The sequence below is a fragment of the Melanotaenia boesemani genome, chromosome 6 (genome assembly GCF_017639745.1).
Source record: "Melanotaenia boesemani isolate fMelBoe1 chromosome 6, fMelBoe1.pri, whole genome shotgun sequence".
Classification (NCBI taxonomy): Eukaryota; Metazoa; Chordata; class Actinopteri; order Atheriniformes; family Melanotaeniidae; genus Melanotaenia; species Melanotaenia boesemani.
The window spans coordinates 20,944,758-20,966,837 of NC_055687.1; the positions used below are offsets into that span (position 1 = coordinate 20,944,758).

The following is a 22,080-nucleotide window of genomic DNA, read 5'->3' on the forward strand; positions in this document are numbered from 1 at the left end:
ATTGTGGAAGGGAGCCAAACGTCTTGGATTCAAAACTGTCTGTTTATGGTCTTCTAAGTGACACAGTGGTTATGTCACAGACATATGCCTATGCAATATGCAATTCAGGAGTTCCAAATGTCAAATGATAAATGTGGTAACTGAAGAAAAACTGCCACAGATCACCAGTGGGGCCTTTAGATTTATTTAATATGACATATCAAGCTTTTAATGCTCAACTAAAATGTAAATTGATAATAAATTAATTATGCCTGGATTACACATTTAAAACAATTATAGAACTGCTCTGAGAAACAATCGCCTTGTTTGGTTCTGATTAGTAAAGCTCTCTGTCTTTCCCACATTCTAGTTCAGCATGGAAAGGTGAATGCTCAAAGTGATTACCATTCATCTAAGTGGAATTTGTACCATTAAGAAGTAATAATAATTAAAAGCAGAAAGGTAAAGAATTACATTGCATTAATAAACTCTCCTGGGTGGTCTTCTATGCTCCATATGAAAATCAGGGAGAGCAGGGAACATGCTTTGCAAATGATTTAAAGTACAAACTGGTCCCTTTTACTGGGGGTAATCCTCTTGGATCTGACATTAAGCTCTCCAAAGTAACCCTAGCAGAAACGCTTTTTCACTGGGGAAGCTGCATAGGAGCAAGGTTCCCACAAATTAAATTAAAAGGTGTAGAAGCACTGTAGAAAAACAATAAATGACAAAAACAGATGCTGACACATACTCTCACTGTTTGCACTCCCCTTTAAAACTGCACTCTGGCCCTATGTTTTCACTGCTCCTGTTTACAAGGCTGTGTGCATTCAATAGTGAGAGAATGTAAGTGAAGATGCAAAAGAAAAATAAATGTAATTTAAAATAATTAAAATATACTAAATTACCTTTATTTTCAAGACAGACAGGCCATGGTAATTGTTTCCTGTGCTCTGCATGAACATGTTTCCCAAGAAATAATAAATCCATAAGGAATGCACACCTGTGCATAAGAAACTCTGCAAAGAAGATACATTTGGTTGTAAAATGGCAATAAAAGTAAAAAACGACAAACTTGCATCCATTTCAAATTATTGCGATTCTTCCTACATGTAAACCTCTCTATTATTAATGGCTCTCTGTCATTCTTTTTCTGGAAAAATAAACAATCTAGGTTAAAATTTACAGTGTTACAACAACCTGCTGAGAGTGGGGGTTTGGGAGTCTCAAATATTAAATGCTATCAAATTACATGCTAATGCAATTACTTCTCTCACTTGTTTATTGAAGACACTAAATCTACATGGCTCTACCTGGAGCGGCACAAGTGGCCCCGATTCCTCTCTGTAACATCTTATATCTAATAAGTGGGTCGGTCAAAAAATTAAAAAGAATGTCATACTTCAGAATTCTCTTAAAATATTCAAACTTTATTCAAACAATTTATTCTGACAATTTCTCAATAACTTTTTCCAGTCTCTGTGAGGTTTTCAGTTTCACTTGCTGTCTGGTTAGGTTTCGGTTATTAACCCTTTAAGTTAAAAACCTATAATAATGAACGACAGGGTCATTTTGCATCACTGACAACAGAGTCAGACTTGAAGGGTTAAAACAAAACAAAAATATAGGTTGCTTGGTTAGGCATTGGTATTAGAACAATTTGCTTAGGAAAGATTATTATTGATTCACATCCTGAAATTTTTGACTGTCAATTAAATGCACACATTTTTTTTTTAAAAGGACAAACTAAATTAGCCAATCTTTATTATATACATTACTTTTTCTGTTATGAGAACCACTGGATTTTGTACATATTTCCTTGTACATTGTAGCATGTGTAAAGTAAATAAATTTAATTATGCTTCCATAAACTTATTAAAATCTTTGAGACAGCAATAATCTTTTATATTGCCGTTTTACAACTACATATTTGCTAGGACTACAAAAGTCACAATACAAAGGTTGCTGCTGTCAACATTTTGGCCAGAAATGACAGGGTCCTAATTATGCCAGCTGTGGAGTCCTGCAAAGGGAAGAGACAGCTACATAGACGTGCGTGAAAGATCATTCCTCAGATCCACTAATGTCGGCTGTGCCCCTGTCTGTTCAGATGTCAGGATGAGAGATAGCACACAGCTGGACAGTCAGGATCCTGTGATGAAAGTGGTGTCACCCACTAGGTCAGTCCCAGCTGCTGTGTGACAGTGGCAAGATAGGAAGAATTTCGGCTTTCTGTTTCCCACCAATCTTCCTGGAGTGTTAAATCCAGAGCCAGAGGTCAAATAAATAATAAAAACATATTCAAAAATCTAAACATGTATGTTGATAAGTGCCATGGAAAAAGAGTGGAAACAGCTGATCATTGCTTTACTCTAAAAGGTAAAACACTAACAGTAAACTACCAAGAAGTACTAAAGAATGCTTTGAAGTGACAAATAAAAATGTGAGTCCATGGACAGCTGTAGATTTACGACGATGGTAAATCTGCATATAATTGCTGCTAATCGCATAATCAGTCAAGCATTACTCCAGCTGAGGTAAACGCATCTTCTTATTCACCAACATTTTCACTAGTGAAAATGTTTCTATGACCAAAATAGTTGTAAAGTGGGCAGTTGGTAGGTTCACATCTTTGTTGTTCCTTTCTGTCTTTGAAGGAAGCCTACTGCAGGGACAGACAGCTGCTCTTTCCTTTTCTACATGTGGCAAGTGGCATTACACACACAATGAGACACAACTTAAATGTATTTATTTATTAGTCATTTGTAATTCAGAGTGGAATGTAGTTTTGAGTCCTCTTTGTTGTTATGAGTAGCATGAACGCTAGATGGCGCTGTTTCCATTGTAATGGTCTAGTGACGGACCGGTGGACTACACTGGCTTTTTAAATATTATATTAAAATATGGTGCATCAAGGCATTAACGCTTTACAGCTGTCAAAACATTAATGTTTGAAATGTTAGGCTACGTAGTAACAAGAAAATAATAGCCTTTTTACAATAAAAAAAATCGATATCCTTCTTATCACTGGCACTGATGTATTACCATATGACAAAGTTATAGGAGTACTTTGCCACCATCAAAGGGAAATGATTAATGAAGGTGCCGGGTGCACCTGCTGAAGACAGTCAGTGGCCGAAGCCGCCCTCGTCTCTCCGTCACAGAGATTATCCGAGGACAGAGGAGGTGGCAATGTTCACAGTCTGCCACTACCTTGCCCGGGATTTTGTAACTGTCGACCAAGTAAGCCTATTTATAGCCACGTCCTCATAGCGACAGATAACCGTCACATCTCGCATAAATTCTCGACTCCGTCGTGGTAGTGAACAATAGCAATTCACCCCTTTTATGTTTATCAAAGTCGACGTGGTTTGTATGAACAATTCAGAAAATGTTATTTGAAGCAAACAAATAACAATTACTATTCACTTAGAACCATATATTATAGAATAATAAATAAGTTAGAAATAAAATAGTTTGCTAACTAGAAAACACAGTATATTCTTGCCAGCGCATTAATATGTGATGTAACGGTTGGTTCTGCGGTCACAGGTGGTCGTTTCCAAATTGATTGTGAGCAAAATTGGATCAGAACTGTCTCGATTACATTAAATTATGGCATTCCTTATGTAACCACAACATTTAAATGGATTTTTTTCTCAAGTACTGACTGGCTTCATCGTCACAGATTGTTATTGCTTCGAAGATGTGCGGTTTTGTACTGCGGGCTGCCATCTAAAAGTAGACCTTATGAACGTATATGATCTAATCGGAGGCGGCTGAAGTGCGCTTATTGAAATGCTCGTCAATTAAATAGGTTACATCACCCCCTTATGACAAACTACCAACTACCTATACCTATATATATATATATAGGCTACAGTATAATGCATATATATATATATATATATATATATATATATATTTACATATATATATATATATATATATATATATATATATATATATATATATATATATATACATATATATATATATATATATATATATATATATATATATATATATATATATATATCAGGGGTGTAATGATAAACATCTACTAAACTAATTATATTAAGAAGTGCCAGTACATGCTAATCAATGTTTTTTTTTTTCAATTCTCTTAAACAAAATTGATGACTGGCATCTTTTTGTTCTAGTCAGTGTTGTAATGGCTAAATTAACACGTTATTTTTGATAGCCTTAATTTTTTTTATTTCAAAATCGTGCTCTCCAAGGGGGAATCTGTGGGCTTGGAGTTGATTCTGTGGTGCTGTGCCACACAATGTCCTATGCCTGGGAAATCCTGCTTGTTCGATTAAGGCCACGATAGACAGTGCACGGTCTCAGGCTCTTATCTTTCTTCTGCATAACAAAGAAACCAGCTCCTACTGGCGATGACGACGGCCTGATTATTCCTGCTGCCAAATACTCTTGGATAACGTTCAATAGCCTCACACTCAAGACGGGATGTGTTATAAAGCCTGCTAGAAGGCAGGGGTGCCCCAGGCAGAAGGTCTATTGCACAGTCGTAAGGACAGTGAGGAGGAAACGTTTGGGCCTTGTCTTTAATGAAGACAGGGCAGAGGTCATGGCATTCAGGGGGATCTAGAGACAGATCTACTGGGGGTACTGAGGATTCACATGGAAGTTGACAGTAGGACTGAAGGGCTGACTTAAGGCAATTTGAAAGACAGAAGGTGCTCCAACCCTCAGCTTTGTGTTCAGACTAGAGGATGTTTGAATTGTGTAAAGCTAACCAGGGAAAACCAAGGATAAGTGGAACACTGGAAGCAGGAAGCAGGAGGAACTCTTTAACACTAGAAGTCCCAGAGAGGGGTCAATTGACCTTTCTACCTTTACAACCCAGAGATGGGTCGATTGACCAGTAGGATTTTAGCTAAAATCCTGTCTTAAGCTGCGAACAGCTTCTTTTGTTTGTAGACGAGTCAATTACTGGCACACCCCAGGAGGGCGCATACTTAGGGGAGACACTGTAGACTCTTGAAACTGGACTGTCAACTTTTGCCCAAAGCTTGGCTTGAGACACTGCTTGGTCCCCTGAGTATGAGATTGGAGTAGACCTCAAACAGATTCAGAAAGGTTTTCCTGCATTCTAGTATATTTCAAATAATTAAAAATATATTTGATATGATATATGATATATACCTCCTCGACACATTTGTGTGCTTTTAGAAGAAAAAAAAAAAGATAATCATTGTGGGCCTTCAATAAAAAAGCAAACAATTTAGAATGATATGACAAAATGATGAATTCATATTTTTTTAAAAAATCACTTTAAAAGGTCCAGCTCTCCTCTTTTCATACAAATGAAAAAATACAAATTTTTCAGAATTTTTTACCAATTTTTCAAACTTTCTAACCCAATGTTCATGTACCTTATGTCCAAAAAGCCCAAGCAATGAACAATTTTGAATATTTAAAATGAACATTTTTTGATTGTGGTGGTACAGGCAGGGTCTGTGAGTAAAATGTCCAGAAGCATTAGTGTCTAAGTCAAGAGGGCATAAATGTCAACATGACAAAGATATAAAAGAACAACTGTGAATTTTTTCCAATGCTTTTTATTTTTGTCATAAAAAAAACAACAAAACAGTTAAAATAATGCAAGTAATGAAACAATTTCACAAATATTTACACAAGGCTACAGTGGCATGCCCTTGTGTGAATGGCTTTTCTGCTCTTTCAGCAGTCCGTCTGTGCTAAGTCCAAACATGCTTGGCACTTCCATGGTATCTCCATCCTGCATTTGCCACATGTGTATTTGTAGCAGTCAACACATCTTACAGTTGCGCAATTGTTCTTGCATCGATGGTTGACCTGACATTTTGCCCTTTTCCCAGGGCTAGGTGTGGGAGGTTGCTGCTGAAGCAGTTGCTCCTTATGTGCCTTCTTCTGACTCACATGAGAGTTGGCCAACTCTTTCGCGAGCTCAACCAGGAAGTCCACTCTTCTCTCCTGCACTCCGGTGCATTCCTTATGAAGAACATGAGCGTTCCGTGCCGCCATGTCGATCATGTTGTAGAACACGGCGACTGGCCATCTCCGTGTTCCTGCACGCACGCTGTACTCCCGCACCATCTGGTCCATCACATCCACACCACACTTTGTGGTGTTGTATTGTGTGACAGTGTTTGGCTTCCTTTTGGTGGTATTCTCAGTCTCAACCACATTGTGCATGCTGCTGAGAAGATAGACAGTCTTTTTCCGTTTCGGCGCATATACTGTGAGTGTTGCACCAGTGGTGGAAAACACTCGAGTGGTGAATTTAGTGTGGTCCTTCAGTCTAGTTGACTGAGGAATTTCCCGGCGAATCTTGTTGACTGTGCCAAGGATGGTGGTTTTCCGGCTAAGCAGTCGTTGCGCAAGGGACAGCGATGTAAAAAAATTGTCTGTTGTTACAGTTCTGCCCTTATCCATGAACGGCTCCATCAGCCTCATCACTACACTCTCAGAGAGTCTCTCTCCACTGGGACGACTGGGGTCCTTGCCAAGATATGGCAGGATATTGCAAATGTACTTTGATTTCAAGTCACAAGCCAGCCAAAACTTAATGCCAAATTTGTCCGGTTTTGTTGCAATGTACTGCAGAAAACTGCAGCGAGTCTTTGTCGGGAAAAGCTGTTCATCAATAGTGATGTGTCGACCAGGGTTATAAGATCTGATGCAGTTATTGACAAAAGATTCCCACAGATTAGAAATTGCAGCAAACTTATTTGTCTCCACTCGCTCACTGCGTGTGAACATGTTATCAAAGCGTAGGTGTTGCATGATGTTTTGGAAGCGCTTTCGGGCCATAGTAGCAATGATTCGTGGGTTTCCCAGCTCTGCTGACCAATTGTCACGTAGTGATGGAACTTTCTTCACCCCCCGCAAGATAATAATTGCAATAAATGCCATTAGTTCTGGGAGGTTCATGAACCAATCTGCCTGCTCCTTTTGCCGTGCATGCTGAATGGTCCATTCTTGAATGCTACGAAGCATATCAAGTGTCATAAAACAGAAGAAGCTTTGAAGACGAGTCCGGATACTTCTTCTGGCCTTAGCAGTTGGCTCTCCATCTGTGCCGTATGGTTCTATTGGGGTGAAATTGAGACATGTCCCCAGCTGTTCTTCATGCCACACTGTGCCATCTTTAGCCATCTCTGTCCTCTCACTTCCCAACCGAGCCCTCTTTTCTGGCAGTGGAGCAGTCTCATCATCTGCAAGGTAAACAATTTCACAATTTCAGAGGACGAAAATAGGATGTTTTGGAAATAAGATTAAAAAAATCCTTTATTTGTACAAAAATGGAGAAATTCCAGTGTTGCAACTCACAGTACAGGACAAAGCAGAAAGAAAGAAATTTGTCATACCAAAAAGTTCAATAATAGTTTCAAATCTTACCTGAAGACTGCTCAGAGTCAGAGTCCGAATCCAGCTGAATTTGTATCTCTTCTCCATCTGAGTCACAAGGGTTTGTATCGTTGAGGATCAGGTCCAATGCCTGCTGAGTTGTAAGCCGCCTCTGCATTTTGCTTCCTTCTATTTGTTGGAGGTGAAGCTAGCTACTATTTATCCCCCTCAGCCCACCATCCCCCACTGCCACAGAATTTACCAGACGTTTCAAGGTAACAAGGAGGGGCTGGATGCAATGGGTGCATTCCTCAGGTAATGGCTGCATTTACAAATGAAGAGATGCTAATTTTTGCCAGCAGAGTCGTCAGTTTGGACTAAAGGTCTTTCGACCCTTCTCTGGGACTTTAGGGAGACATCAAAATTCCTGGGACTTCTAGTGTTAACCTCCCTGTGATTTCCAGAGACGATCAAGGGAATGGGTTTAGTCTTGTGCGTGACTTTGGTCAGGATACCACCATCAAGGGCAGAAACTTGAGTCTACAAGGGCCACAAGCTCTCGAGTGGTGTTGCCCAATTGGATGGTCACAGGAATGGTTAGACATGGAGGATTCACTTTTCGGGTTCCACCTACTGGTGGGCTCTTTCTTTTGCCCGCACTGGACAAGCAGTGATGAAATGTTCTTTGGAGCTCATACATGCACTCGTTAGTCTCGAAGGCACTCCTCAGGGCAAAGGTGGGCCCATCCCACCTGCATCGGCTCTGGAAGTTCCCCAGAGGAGGGTGACGGGGTCGTAGTACTAGGACTCAGGGACAAAGAAGTGAAACCATCACAATGGAGTTGTCACAGAGGTGGGTGATTAGGGCAGAAGTTCCTCTCCCTTCTCTGCTTAGCTAGTCAATTGTTGATTCGTATAGCCTTGGTGACAAGATCCTCAAAAGAAAACGGTACTTCTCTAGATGCTAGCAGGTCTTTCCGTCTGTGTACTTTGCTACCGACTCATTTCCTTGTCTAAAGTTCAGGAGCCTCTGTACAGCATTCTCCCCGTGAAGAAGGTGGTCAAATGCCCTCTAAAAAGAAGGCAAATGTCAAGTCCAGGGAGTTGAAATGAAAGAAGGCCAACGCCCAATCTAGCACCCTGTCTCTCAGAAGCCCAATATTGTAAGAGATTTTAGAAGTGTCTATGGAAAATGAGTGTGGGGAACAAGTAATTGCTAAGGAACACTGGAGCAGAAAACCACTACATTTTTTGGGGTCACCTTAAACATGATCCAGAGTGGGAAAGGGTGTGTCTCGGGACACAGGTTTATTCGAACCATTACTGGTAGCTGGAGAAGAGACTGGTGGGTTGGCTGAAAGGGATGTTCCCTGAGAAGCAGGAAGTCACTCAGTGTTTTGGAGCAAATCAAACACTTGATTTATCCAGTGGTTAGTGTAAACCTGTTGTTAATCCAGATAACGTAATACCTTCTCTTGCTCACCGAGCATGATTACCTGTTTGGACAAGGCAGATCCAAGCGTCTGCTGAGTCCATCTCATTGGCAAGATTGTGCTGTCATGGCTAGAACCTTCATCCATCCATTTTCTATACTGCTTAGTCCAGTGGTGCCCAAGTCTATACCTCAAGATCTACTTTTCCTGCAACTTTTAGATGTAACCCTTCTCCAACACACTTGAATCAAATGAAAAATGGCTTGTTACCAGGTGTTTGCAGAGCTGAATGACATGTGGATGAGGAAATTGAGCAATTGAGAGGTCTGGCTACTGAGCAGTAGTGGGACGCAGGTTGGTGCAGTGGGAAGATGTGACTGGTGAATAGTTTGTAGATTTGAGCTGGCAGATCAATGGAGGTAATCACTGTAGAAATGAGGAAGCGGGTCAGGAATTACAAAGAAATTATCGTAAAAGGCAACACACAAGACATTACGCACGGCTACATTACCCCACTAGTAGTGAGACAATTTGGCGATGTCGGGTTTCCCCTGACGTCCTCATAAAGGTAGCGTTGATGAAGGCAGATGGAAAACAGCTGTGGGAGTAGGAGTTCACCAGACTCTGCCCAGAGCTTCCTGGAACCTTCTCTTCCCCACCTATGGCTCAGGAAAAAACACAAGCAGCATTATTGCTACAAATGGGTTTTTTTCTGTATTGCTCAGTATTTCATTTTTTTCTGTATTGCTCAGTATTTCATTTAGTAAAAGGTTCCTTGTTTATTCTTTTTGCATATTTCACTTTTTATTGCTGTTGTTGCTATATGTTATTGTTCTTCATAGCCATACTTAAAAAAATAAAAGATTTACACTATTTAATTTTTTTTTTAATTGAAAGAAGTTGCAATAAGCAGCTTGTGTAGTTTCCTAATGGACTATTTTAGTACTTTGTATTTAGTTAAGTAATCCAAGAGTTGCTAATTTTCTGCTTATATTATTATTGTGTTTGATTTATTTATTTATTTATTTTTTACAGGTTGTGAACTAAAACTGTAGCAGAGGCAGATGAAGACATGGACCTGCTGGGGTAGAACTCAAAAAGTAAGTAAAAAAATAAGAGTAACTATTATAATGATTTTTACAACAAATTTGTTTGGTGCCTTGTTTTACACTCAGATACCTAAAAAAGAAACCCCCAAAACTTGGTAAAGCATTACATTTAAAAGGACTCTTGTATGGTGACTTTTGTGAGCAGTGCTCTTTCTACTGATGCCATGTGGTGACAGCATGTCAATCCTCTCTGAAAGTAGAAGTAAAATACAAGAATCAAAGGCCCTGCAGTGTACACACGACATTTTCAGTTAGACAGCGACAAAAAAAAAAAAAAAAAGCACTGCTCATACTTGACATGAAAGCTTTTCACAGCCTGTCAAAATGACCCTTCAGCCATCTTTCCATTTCAGAATATTTATATTTTTACATTAGGCTCGTTCTTGGCAGGTTAATGCTCACAGATGTCTACACTGCTCAGATGGCTTGAGGGGGCAGGTACCATCTGAGCTGTGTCAGGGAGAGAAAGTCATTTTAACAGCACCTTACACTTAGCCTAACACATAATTTCATAGTACCAAGGAATGTGTTAATGAGACAAAATGTTTTCGTTAGAACAAATTTTGGCAGGAATCTGTGAATTATTCACTGGACCTGATAAATTACCATGTTCATCCTTGTGTTCACAGGAGCAGCATGTTGCATGACATCTCTGCAATTTATGGTTGCTATAGTGGATTATTATTACAATTATTATTAATGCCCTAAAGCTGGAATCTGGCAGGCTTGTATCTGTAAGGATATTCAGTAAACACAGCATAGTAAGCTTATAGGAAATATGACATAAGATGTGGGAGTCAGTTTTTCAGTCACAGTGGAGAAAATACAATGCCTGTTTCTTTTTAAGTTTTTTTCACAGCTGAAGTTATGAAAGTGATGAATAACGCTTTGTCACTGTGGATTTATTTCCTGTGTTTGGGTGCTGTGTTTGACTGACTGTGGCTCTGTGAAGGCAGCCCTTATGTCACACAAGGCAGAAATTACAGTTCTAACAGTGGAAAAGAATGCTGTGGTGATTTTGGTGTTTCTGGGTGACAGAAAGTACGACATGACTAACAATGACTGAGATAGTCTTCTGCCTCATTTGGGAGAAGAGGGGCTAGTTTGTAAGTCTGTGTATGTACATGGGTTTCTTTGTGAATATTTAAAGCTATTGTACATGGCTAAGAAGAAATGTTATATTCTTCTTCTTCTTCTTCTTCTTCTTCTTCTTCTTCTTCTTCTTCTTCTTCTTATTATTATTATTATTATTATTATCATTATTATTATATTGTATTATTTTGGCTTTGTGAAGGAGCTAACTGTCAGCAAAAACATTATTCGTCAATTATCTACATAGGTACTTGATTATTAATGACCCTGCATTGGAATATTGGAATAAGTGGTCATATAGAACATGGACAGATGGATGTTTTCTTTTTAGTTTCTTGTCATTAATTTTTAGAAATGACATTAGGTGGTATCTTAAGATTAATAACCTCAAATAATATGATTGTCTTACCAAAATGAAAACATTTATTAATATAAAATAATATACAGTTATTATTATTAATTATTTTTGTTACATCCATTATTCTCTTTTTATTTATTGTTTGACTGCATTAGTTGTAAAGCATGCCATCGTTTTTTGAGTTACCAAGCTGATGTTGTGAGTAACAGCCCAAAGTTTGACTTTATTAAATTATATTATAATTAGAGTGATCCCATATATCTTGCACCAATCAACCCTTTTAATCTTACAACCAATATATGTTAATTAATGTAATACCTCTTACAAATATACAAATATAAAGGAAAAAATTTTATTATTCATTTGAGGAAAGGAAAGTTATGCAATTCTGTAATATCCAAAATATGTAAAGACAGCTTTCATAATAGTGCCTATTGCCCATATCTTATCTTCTTTCACTGCATTTCACACTTGGAAACTGTTATTATATCTATCATTTATTATTAAGACATAATTAATAATTGTATAATGTCTTCACTGGTTTCAATTTTAGAATGACAAAGCTAAAAGAAAAAAATATATAGTATGCTTACTTTTCTATCCCAAGTATATATTTTTCTGAAGTGTCTTGGCTTCATGTTGGCTGTGCTTGTTGGCACCCTTAAACTATTTTTCATGATGTCCACAATCTTATTATTGGCTCAGGCTGTAAGGTTTTCTGTTCCATAACAAGATGAATCCCCAACATGGCATCAGGTTACTAGGCAACAGTTTACACTCTGCCACTTGGTTATAATTTTCTTGTATAGTTATGATGTTTAATAGTAAGTGACTACATGGCAGCCTTCCAAATTTAACCACTGTTAGCAGAGCTTGTAGAGTTTGATGTATGTCAGGAGGCGTAGAGGCTACAGGGCTATATTTGGCTGCTATGTTCCCTTCAAAGAGATGACTTCTAGGTCTGGACTTGACATTTCTCTTAGACTGGAAAATATGGGTTTGGGTCAGTGAGTTTTCGTGGGAGGAGGGGTGTTGTTGATGCCCAGAGGACAGTGCTGGTTTCTGCTCTGCATTGGCTCATTGTTTAATAATCACACTTAATTACACAAAAGATAACCAGGATTTTCTTTCTAAAAGATTAATTTCACTGTGATCCACATAAATTTCCCATAAGAAAACAAAAAAGTCTATTTCTGATAAAAACTTTTTAAGTTTGATTTGATAAAAGTGTTCAATTAACAGCTTTTCTTGTTGCTGAAAAGGTAACATGCTGGAGAGATGAGCATGAGTTGTTACAAATGACAGAACAGGGAAAATTCCAAGAGTATTCCAAAGAGAGCTTTGTTAATCTGACAGGGAAACAAATTTATTTGTCATGATATAAGATCACTTACAATGTAGGTATTATTATACAACTTCATAGTGTGCTTTTTCTTGGTGATGTAAGTGATGATCGTCATGTATATCTTGCATTGCTCTAAAGTTCTGTTTTTGATTAGCCTCTTCTGTGTGTGCTGTATCTGTTTTGAGTTTAAACAGAACCATGTGGAGAGTATTCCTGGGCTTTATTCCAGTGTGTTGTCATGAAAATGAAATGGAGAGTCTTGTTCGCACTTTTATTTATTTTGCTGTTCTTGGCTGCTGCTCCGGCAAATTCAAGTGGTGCTGTGCAGCAGACACTGTGCAAGAAAACAGAATGTAGCCCAGGTGCTACAAATACATTATCTTAAGTTTTCCTTACTCACATTTTTAGTGTTTGTTGTCTTTGCTTTGTTTTATTTAGTCATTGTAAGTTCACAGTTTCTTATCATTGCGGTTGAATTGCATTCACAGTAAACATTTTGAACAGTCCATACTACAACACAATGTATTTTAACTCATGTTTGATCAAACAAACATCCGGTCCTCATGCACAGTGAAAAGGTGCAGGTTTTTTGGCTGTTGGTGAATAATGTGGTAGGTAGTAGTATATGTGAGAAATGTTTTTTCTGTCTCTATAGATAGTAATAGGAGAGTTGTGGCCTGGGGGGGAGGAATCTGGCTCCTGTTACAGCTGAGACACAAAGCTTGGTGGGTTTAGCCTGGTATTCTCACTGTTGTTCATCCAACCCCACTGTAGACCCTTTGGCTCTCTGGGGGATCTTACTTCAATTTGTTTTCACTTCCTGTCCAAATGGAGTTGGAAAGATGAATCATTCATGTATTTGAGAGGCCTCTTGTGTGGATGAAAAATGGGGAGATTTAAGGCTCCTGCCTCAAGTACTTAAGATAGATTAATATGATATTCATCACTGTGCTACTTTTTTTCTGGGCACATAGATTTTTATTGTTTAGGCTGGGTCACATATTGTTATATTTGGCTGTTTTACAGTGTTTATTTTTACCATATGTGTGTGTTTTATATCTGTACTTATTTACTTAGTCATTTGCTTGTCTGTCAGTATGTCAGTATGCCTACTGACAGGTGCCATGACCCCCCCTCCCCCAATCTCTTAACTTGGGCCAGGTCAGGTCTGACAAATCAGCATGGTGAAATAAGTGAAAGTGATGAATGAGAAATGCTTAAGAACTCTTGGTATGCCAAGCCTGATGGACAGATTGTCACTTAAATGTTGTAGGGTGGGGCTGTTTCTGATGGCAGAAACAGACAAATCTCAGACTTCACAAGCCCATTGGTTGTCACTCCTTGCCATCTCATCATCCTCTGGGGCCCAGACTGTGCTTCCATGCCTCATGCTAAACTCTTTGTTGTTGCCTTTCATCTGCTGGTACTCACTTCTTCTCTTAACCCATCCTGCGAGTAGAACAGCAGGAGGTCATGGCCATAACCCTTCCCCACTTGGTGTGAAATGTGCAGAACAAACGGATCCAGGGATTACATAGAGATTGGCCACACTGGCTATATATTCCAAGAGTAGAGCTTGCATTAAGGTCTCAGTGGCCAGATAGGTGTGAAAGGGTTACCAGTCCATCTGCTTCCAAATCAGAAAAATGTTCCCTGCTTTGAGGAGGGAACAACCTTGGAGTGTACTCCAAACTCTCCCCTTTGTCTTTCAGAGGCATTATCTCAGCAACTGCTCACATGAATGAACGTTTCTTTTAAAGACTTTTTCAAGCAACATTTTATTCCCTCCAGAAGAAAAAAATATGACAGTCATCCCGAAAATGGAGCTTTACTCGTATCCTTTAGATGTATTAAGCAGATGGTTACATCAATGAATGTGTTGTCAAACACACCAAGGAAAGAATGAAGATATGAATGCTTGAAGTTTTTTTTCCTTGGTCTTGCTTATTGTATCTGTTTTGCTCTTGTAATAGTGGGAATCTTTCTCCTTTGTACTACAAAAAGAAACCATCATCAGATCTTTGTGTTTTAACACATAGCTTTAAGGAGGTCACATAGCTTCAACAGTTTTTTGTTTGGATGCCAGTGCTTTCCATGTGTTTTATAAAAAGAGAAAAAGCTTATTGAGCCTTGGGTTATTGGCATGGGTGAGTTTAAAAGTTTGGTTCTTGGGTTTGGAGTGAATGACAGAAGTCAGGAATAGTGCAGTCACACCCACCATGATCACATTTCTCCTTGCTGTTGTTCACATGTGCATGGGTGTATGTGTTTGGATATGTTTTATTTTGTTTATGCATGAGTATTTGTTTGAACTGTGAGTATTCCTGCTTTGTATTGCTGTAATGTTATAAGCTCTGTGTTGTCAGTGCCTCTATAATATTTTCTCTTCTCAATACCTTAAAAACAAAGTTTTCTTTGCATTACATTTTTTTTTTTTTTTTTTTTTTCGCAGTTTGTCAAGGAAGGTTTGGAGTAATAAATACATGATCTCTTGCTGTTCCCCCCCCCCCCCCCCCCCCCCATTTCTTGTCCTTGTTTTTCATCAACCTGCAGGGTGCACTGTTGCTGAAGGATCCAGTGGGGTTCTCAGCCTGTCTGGACAACGTACCACAATTACAAGTCCGATTGTCTTATTTACTGCGACTTTTGCTGTTACAATCAAGGTGATGAAACTCAGAAGTGATAGTTTGGACAAGATTTGAAAACTGGTGATATATTAAATAATACAGCCCATTTATGACAGAAATCACGTCAAAGCATAATGATGTGCATGTTCTGTTAATAATTTCACAAATGAGTGAGATGACTCCTGTCCCATATTCAAAGAGAAAATGGGGGCCTTTGTGACTTGGTAAGGAATAGAGCATGTCTTCAGTGTATTTTTTGAGATTGTGTATTATAAGGCCATATTTTCATCTGCATAAACATGAAAACTACTCATAGTTAATTTGTTTCAGTATGGTAGGGAAAACATATACGAGTGTGGGGCTGTAATAAGATACAGAAAATCAAGGTCACCTCAGTAAAGCATTTAAAAATACATCTGGAGTCCCTCCAGCTTTTATGCATATGAAGCAGTCCAGACATTAACATTGTAACAGTGGTGGTGGTTGCACTGTGGGATATTTCCCGGTATGCATAACACTACCTTAATAATGAGAGGAAGAGCTATTTTTCAGAGGTATTGTTGTGTCCGAGACCTTTGAGGCACCACAGGAGGAGAGTACTGTTACTCTTCCATGGTCAAGTAAAGAAGTGATGGCGTAGGTGGAAATGGCTTAGACAATAAGCATCAGCCCACCCTTCCCATAGTAAACTTGATTTCCTGCAGCACTTTTTATGTAGACCTTTAAAATCCATGAATGAAGTTTTGTTTGTGTCTTTAAATGCCATTGACAAATCCAGTCAAGATGTAAATATAGCCAATTATTTAACAACTACAGTTTTATGGTGTTATGTTGCCATGTTATAATTTAAAAGTGTGCTATAACAATGCTATTTTTTTTTCTTTTTTTTTTGCCAAAAGTCCATTGAGCCTGATAAAGAGTGTTTTCTGAAAACTCATGGTGCTTGCAAAAAGTTTGTTTTGTTACATTAGATTGAGAGCAAAAGGACCATTTTATGATTATCCACACATAAATTAGCTTGACTAGCAGGATGGTCTGCAAGGATACCGCTAAACAGACAACCTTTGTTTTTGTTTTTTGTTTTTTTTTCTTTTTTAAATCCCTGAGGGATTTTCTAAGGTCAGCTAAGCTTGGCTGGATTCCTTCAAAGTCACATGTATCTACCGGGGACTTGTGTTTGTGTGATACAGATGCTTCATTTGATTTCTTTAGGCTTATAAAGGATGTATGTCTAAAAACATCTGCTTGTTGTGGTTTCAGCAGAAAAAGTTCTGCTTTTTGTTCATTGGCTAAAAACTTACCAAAATACCGGCTGATGTTAAAAATGACCTTTTAAAAGGCTCTGATCAATGTTAAGCTTTTTGGTGTGAGAATATTATTAGAACGTCAGTGATTTATGTTGTTTGAAAAGGGTGTGCTGGAGAACAAGGACAAAGTAGAACATAAAGAGGGGTTGTCATGAGTGAATCTAGGGTGGAGGTTTTACAACAGCAACATGGCCAATTTGATACAAACAGTGGATCAATGGTTTCCAGCAGAGATGAGCACATTGATCAGTAGAAATACTGAGAGCTGCCCTCTGTTTCCAGTTTGCCTTTGTCCTACACATCTATTTTTAGAAAGCCTATGGCAGCAGATGAAGGGATTTCATCAAGGACCTATTCAATGTTAGAGAGTAAACTGACCTCAAGGTCAGTTTATAAAAAGTGGATGCTTTAAAATTGTGTTTTTCATTTCTAACTCTGTTATCATTAATCTGTCTTTCACATCTCTGATAAAAGGTTTGCATTTTTCATAGGGTTTTTACTTTTAAGGACTTCTGTTGATTAGTCTTCTCATTTAAATAAACACAACAAACACAGAAAGTGGCATGGCTGTGTTTGCATTGCAAAACTCTTTTAGAAATGTTTAAAGATTAAATTCTGAACATGAATGCATTTTTATGCTTTTCATGTTATTTGATCCCACCTGTTAAGTAAGACCTATATCACCCTGAAAGGCTAACAGGAAATTCCACAGGATGCCAGATTGAGTAACTCAATAAAAGTAAGAGCACCTAAATCATTAGTGAGGTAACATGCTCACATAACTCACAAAGATGAACAAGCTAATTGGATTTTACCATTAAATCAACAGTCGTGGGGCCTTTGTGCTTTTATGAGTCCTAACCACAAGGTAAAAGGAAAAGGGGGTGTTAGAAGAGGAAATACTTCAACTTTTAGTGGGTAGAATGATTGAGTTTGGTTGCAAACTTCATGTGGTGCCTTCCACTTGTTGAGTATGGCTTCATGCTATAAATTCATCTGAGATCTCCACCACAGTTTACAGCGGTGACTCATCAGGGGCTGATGTAAGTAAGATAGTGTGTACTGAGGTAATTGGTGTGGAGAGCTAATTTCCCTCCTGTACCAGGACTGCCCTCAGAGTTGTGAGGTTGCAACTAGAGAGACATACTGTAGCTCAGGGGAAAGGGTGATGCTGCTGAAGTGCATGGTAACTCTTGAGAAGCTGATGTTAGCATGCACTTTTTCTCTTGGGAATGACTGGAGAAATGAGCGCCTGACGATGATTACATCCTCTGCAGTCCTGCCGAAGTGGAATTATAGAATCTGCTTCATTGCAGGCAGAGGAGACAAGCTACTTTGAAGTTCAGAGACCACAGAACAACAAAACATGGCTGACTCATTCCCTCCCACACATGGGCCATGCACTTTTAAGAGGAAAAAAAAAACTCCTCATTTTTAGCCCAATCAAATTAGATAGAAGGTGTGGTATTTGTCCACCTCTCATTCTGTATCTGTTGCAAAACTTAAATTATGCTGTGTTCCCCTCCTTCTTCAGTCTGCCTCCCTGCTGTGTTTCAGCATGCACAATGTGTCACAAGGCAGCAGTGCCATGGTGATTAAGCAGAGAACTTTGGGAGTTTGTTTGGAACTGGTACAATAATTGCGGTAATGTGAATAGACTCATTTGGTGGAAAAAACATGTCCAGTTATGACCACAGTTTCTCAATATTATGTGAAGGGAGACATATCTGTTTAATTTGCAGAATTTTAGATTTGGTTTAAAACAACAACATAATGATGCGAAAGCACACTGAAATGTTTTGCTCTTCAAAAGAAGCTATATTAGTCTTACATTCTACAAAGCTTCCACATGCTGTTGTAACATTCCTTTATCTTTACTATTCCCCAACTCTATGTTGGCTCTTTGGTTAGAAAACATATACACATATACACACATCAGATTTTCAGAGTTTATGTTTGATATGAGGGAGGTGACAGACAGTGAAGACCGGGCCCTTGAGTGCAGAGCAGAGTGGCTCTCCAGCAGGGACGCTGACGTTGAATACTTTAATAGGACTAAAGTAGACAAAGGCCGCCAGTGACGCAGTAGGAGCTATAATGGGCTTGCCACATTGCAGGTTTACTGGACCCTGCTTATTGGGCAGAGCTATTTCCAATCCCACAATCCCTCATCAGCCTCAGGAAGCTAGTTATAAATAAAAAGTGTAGGTTAATCGCAGCTAAGAGAAATATCTGTCCAGTTTTTTAGGAACATGTAGAGTAGGGCATGACTGGCTTTTCAAGAAGCTACTTTAAGCACTAATTATTCATTTCTGTTCAGTGTAAAATGCAGAAACTACTTTTATTTCTTACATGTTTGTACAGTGTGCACATTTTTCTTAGCAAAGACAGTTCTACATTGTAAATATAAATAGATAAATAAAAAAATAGAACTAATCTAAACATTAATCATCTGAGTTTTATTGCAACAATAGTCCCCTTGCAACATACAGGATTTCATTGTGTAACAGTGGAAAACTACAGGAACATTGCAAAGTTGCAGCATTTTAATTTTGACATTTGGCCAGAATGCAGACAAAATCACATTGCAGTCATTCATGTGACAGTCTAACTTCTTCTTTTGAGCAATTATGCCTCAGCCTATGATGAGGCCAGCCCACAGGGTCAGAGATTGCCTGGTCTGACAGATACTGTGACAGATGGAGCTCTGGGTCTTTAGCCATCATTACCGCGGACTCGAGGGCTTGTTACCACTCACACCATCCTATCCAACTTGAAAGTATTCATGAAGATCAGGAGTTTGTCGAATCTGGTTAACTGTGATGTGCTACCAACACATTTGCTATCATAATGTTATATGTTTGTTAATAGCTTTTCACAATGTTCTGTTACAGTCTTTTTTTTATTTTTGTTTTACACATTTTCTTTTCTATTATGTTGAGTAAACTGCTATCAAAAAGAAGTCAGTTATGTTATTATTTATGAGTTTTTGTAATAATCAACAGATTGGTTAGGATTAAATGTAAATGTATACAGAGTCCCTGTTATTTATAATCACAAAACACATATATACATTGGCCTAAGAGTTATTTTGCATCTGGGGCGAGTCTGCAAGCTTTGCATTTCCTTCTCAGCTTCTTGGTTGTGTTGTGATAAAAGGATTGAGGGGTTAAATGTTTGTCCAGCTGAAACAACACAGTAAAACTCCTTCTCTATGTCTCTGTAGCCCAGTCGTCAGAGCTCAGGACCTAAAAATAGCCATGCTGGCTCCACGCCCCTGGCAGGGGGACAGGTCAAATTATGAAGGAAGATGAAAAATTTAAAGGCACAGGCTGCTTGGCCACAAACCTAGCCCTGCATCAGTGGTCAGATAGAACATTTGACTTGGCTTTTATGGGATGGAGTCAGATTGTGTTAACTGTAGACTTTGGTCTTGTGATATTAATTGAAAGAGCTTGGGCTATTTCGAAACATGAAAAAAATCAGGTTTCAAGTTCTGTGTTTGTGTGGCTGGTAATGTTTTGTTTGCAGTTTCTCAAATCCAGCATTAAACTGTATCAAGGCTATTCTAAGGGATTAGGATTTCTTGTCCTAAAGAGGTGTTCTTGACACAGTTTGAGAGGTTTATGTAATTACAATCATGGTGTAATGCCGTCTAACTGCTTCCTTAGTGAGCTGAAAGCATGCTTCCTGAGAAGCAGTCTTGCCCTGGATACACACTGAACCTAGTACATATACTGAACTAATGCAGTGAGGTTACACCCTGCATCTTAAATGAACACTGTGTTCATTTAGCGTCTCGCTTGTCTTAACACATTTTTTTTTTTTTTTTTTGTCACACAGATGGATAATGCTTAAATGCTAATGGCCCACTGTTCGTTTGTGTTTCTTCATATTACCATGAATATTTCTTTTATTTTCAACAAAATCATTGTTTTTCTGAATCATATAAAGGACAAAAGCTAAACCACTGACATAACATGTAGATGCTAAGTTTATGTGCCTCTTTGAGACAAAAAGGGCTCATTCCATCCATGTACCTGAGAGAAAAAATGAAGACATAAATAGAGAGAGTGAGAAAGAATGCTTCAACAAATCAGAAAAGAAAAGAGAGATAGAGGGAGGAATCAAACCTCCATCTGCAGAGAGGGAGTCAGGAGACATGCCTTCTGGCAGTAGCTGAAGAAGACAGCTGTGTTTGGTGTGGTATTTTTAAACGCATCAATGCTGCTCCAATCCCTGCGCCTCGCCTGACCTATTTTTAGCCAGGGCTGGCCATTGTTCTATTTCTGTCACCTGTGGGCCACGCAGTTGTTGATTCACATGCAAATGAAGCTTGCTCCCTCCCCGGTGTGCATTACTGCCTCTGCGAGGTGCTCAGTACACAGTGTGCAGCTTTCCTCGCAACTCAGCTATACATTTACCTCAGCCTCTCTCTGCTCAAACACTTTGTTGGCGAGAGAGAGAAAAAAACCCCCAAAAAACAAAAACAGGCTGGAGAAAACAGGGAGAGGGGCAGACAAGAAAAGGAGCTGGACTTGTCATCTTCCCCAAACACTGTGTTAGTGTTTGGACGATACTGAAACAGCACCCGGGAGAGAAACCTATTGTAGCAGTCCTGTAGAGAGAGTGTGTGCAGTTTGTGTTATTCCTCTACAGTCAGAGTAGTCTCTCAGAGGAGGAGGCAGAGGAAGGGAGAGAGTTGCTTGTTGTCGTGGTCTCTCCCCTGAGTGGCTGAGAGGTGGCTCTTGGTGACAGGAAACACAAGGCTTGCGATGAGACCTGAGCGCTGAGTGGAGTATGCTGCAGACGATTTACGAGGGCGAGTCAAGTTTCTCAACAACAGAGGGGCACGTTGGACACCAGCAGCTCCCCAGCCAGAGCAAGATGCACAACGTGAACAACTCAGGTGATCTCATAGTCCGGTGTTTCTAATCCTCTTGAGGATTCTCTTATCTTTTCATTTTTCCCGTATTTGCATTCCAAACTCCGTCTTTCCTCTATCTCTGAATCTCCTCATACTTCCCTCCCGTCTAACATCCTCTGTGCCTCTTGTGCACACATTCACTCAGTTTTTCTCTCTCACATAATCTTTGCGCTCTGTTTGAAAAGAGAACTCAAATCTTCTCAGCACAGTAATGTTGTAAGACCGGCACGTCATCCTGAATCAAGGTATTTATTCTTGTCATTACATACACTCCTTTATGTGCTTGTTAAAACCTGTGCTGAAAATTCTGGTGTATACATAGAAAATGTTTTGAGTTAAAAAGTGCTTTGCCTCTCTAAACTAAAATGTGTTAACATCATTCCCATGTTGTAGTTCTCTGAAATTAGTCACTCTGAGTATATTGGAGGGATTCTGTGAATTTTGCCAGCTTCCATGTCAGCATGCACTTTTCAGGGAACAGGAAGACGTATAGCAGAAACACTGAGAGGACATTTGAAAGGTCTGTCTCTGGATATTTACCACG

The 22,080-nt window shown here is 39.0% G+C and overlaps 1 protein-coding gene across 8 annotated transcripts in view; it reads left to right on the plus strand.

Annotated features, from left to right (window-relative positions):
* The first annotated feature begins 3,141 nt into the window (after nucleotides 1-3,141).
* hdac9b (histone deacetylase 9b) overlaps nucleotides 3,142-22,080 on the plus strand; it is a 40,288-nt gene continuing 21,349 nt past the window's right edge. For 2 of the 8 annotated variants that reach the window (XM_041987686.1, XM_041987687.1), the window contains exon 1: nucleotides 20,773-21,518. In XM_041987686.1, coding sequence (XP_041843620.1) covers nucleotides 21,410-21,518 — 109 coding nt within the window. In that variant the 5' untranslated portion in view covers nucleotides 20,773-21,409. Of the gene's footprint in view, nucleotides 3,223-9,806; nucleotides 9,872-20,771; nucleotides 21,519-21,538; nucleotides 21,782-22,080 lie in introns of those variants that run through there. The other 6 variants (XM_041987691.1, XM_041987693.1, XM_041987692.1 and 3 more) reach the window with 5 other exon arrangements.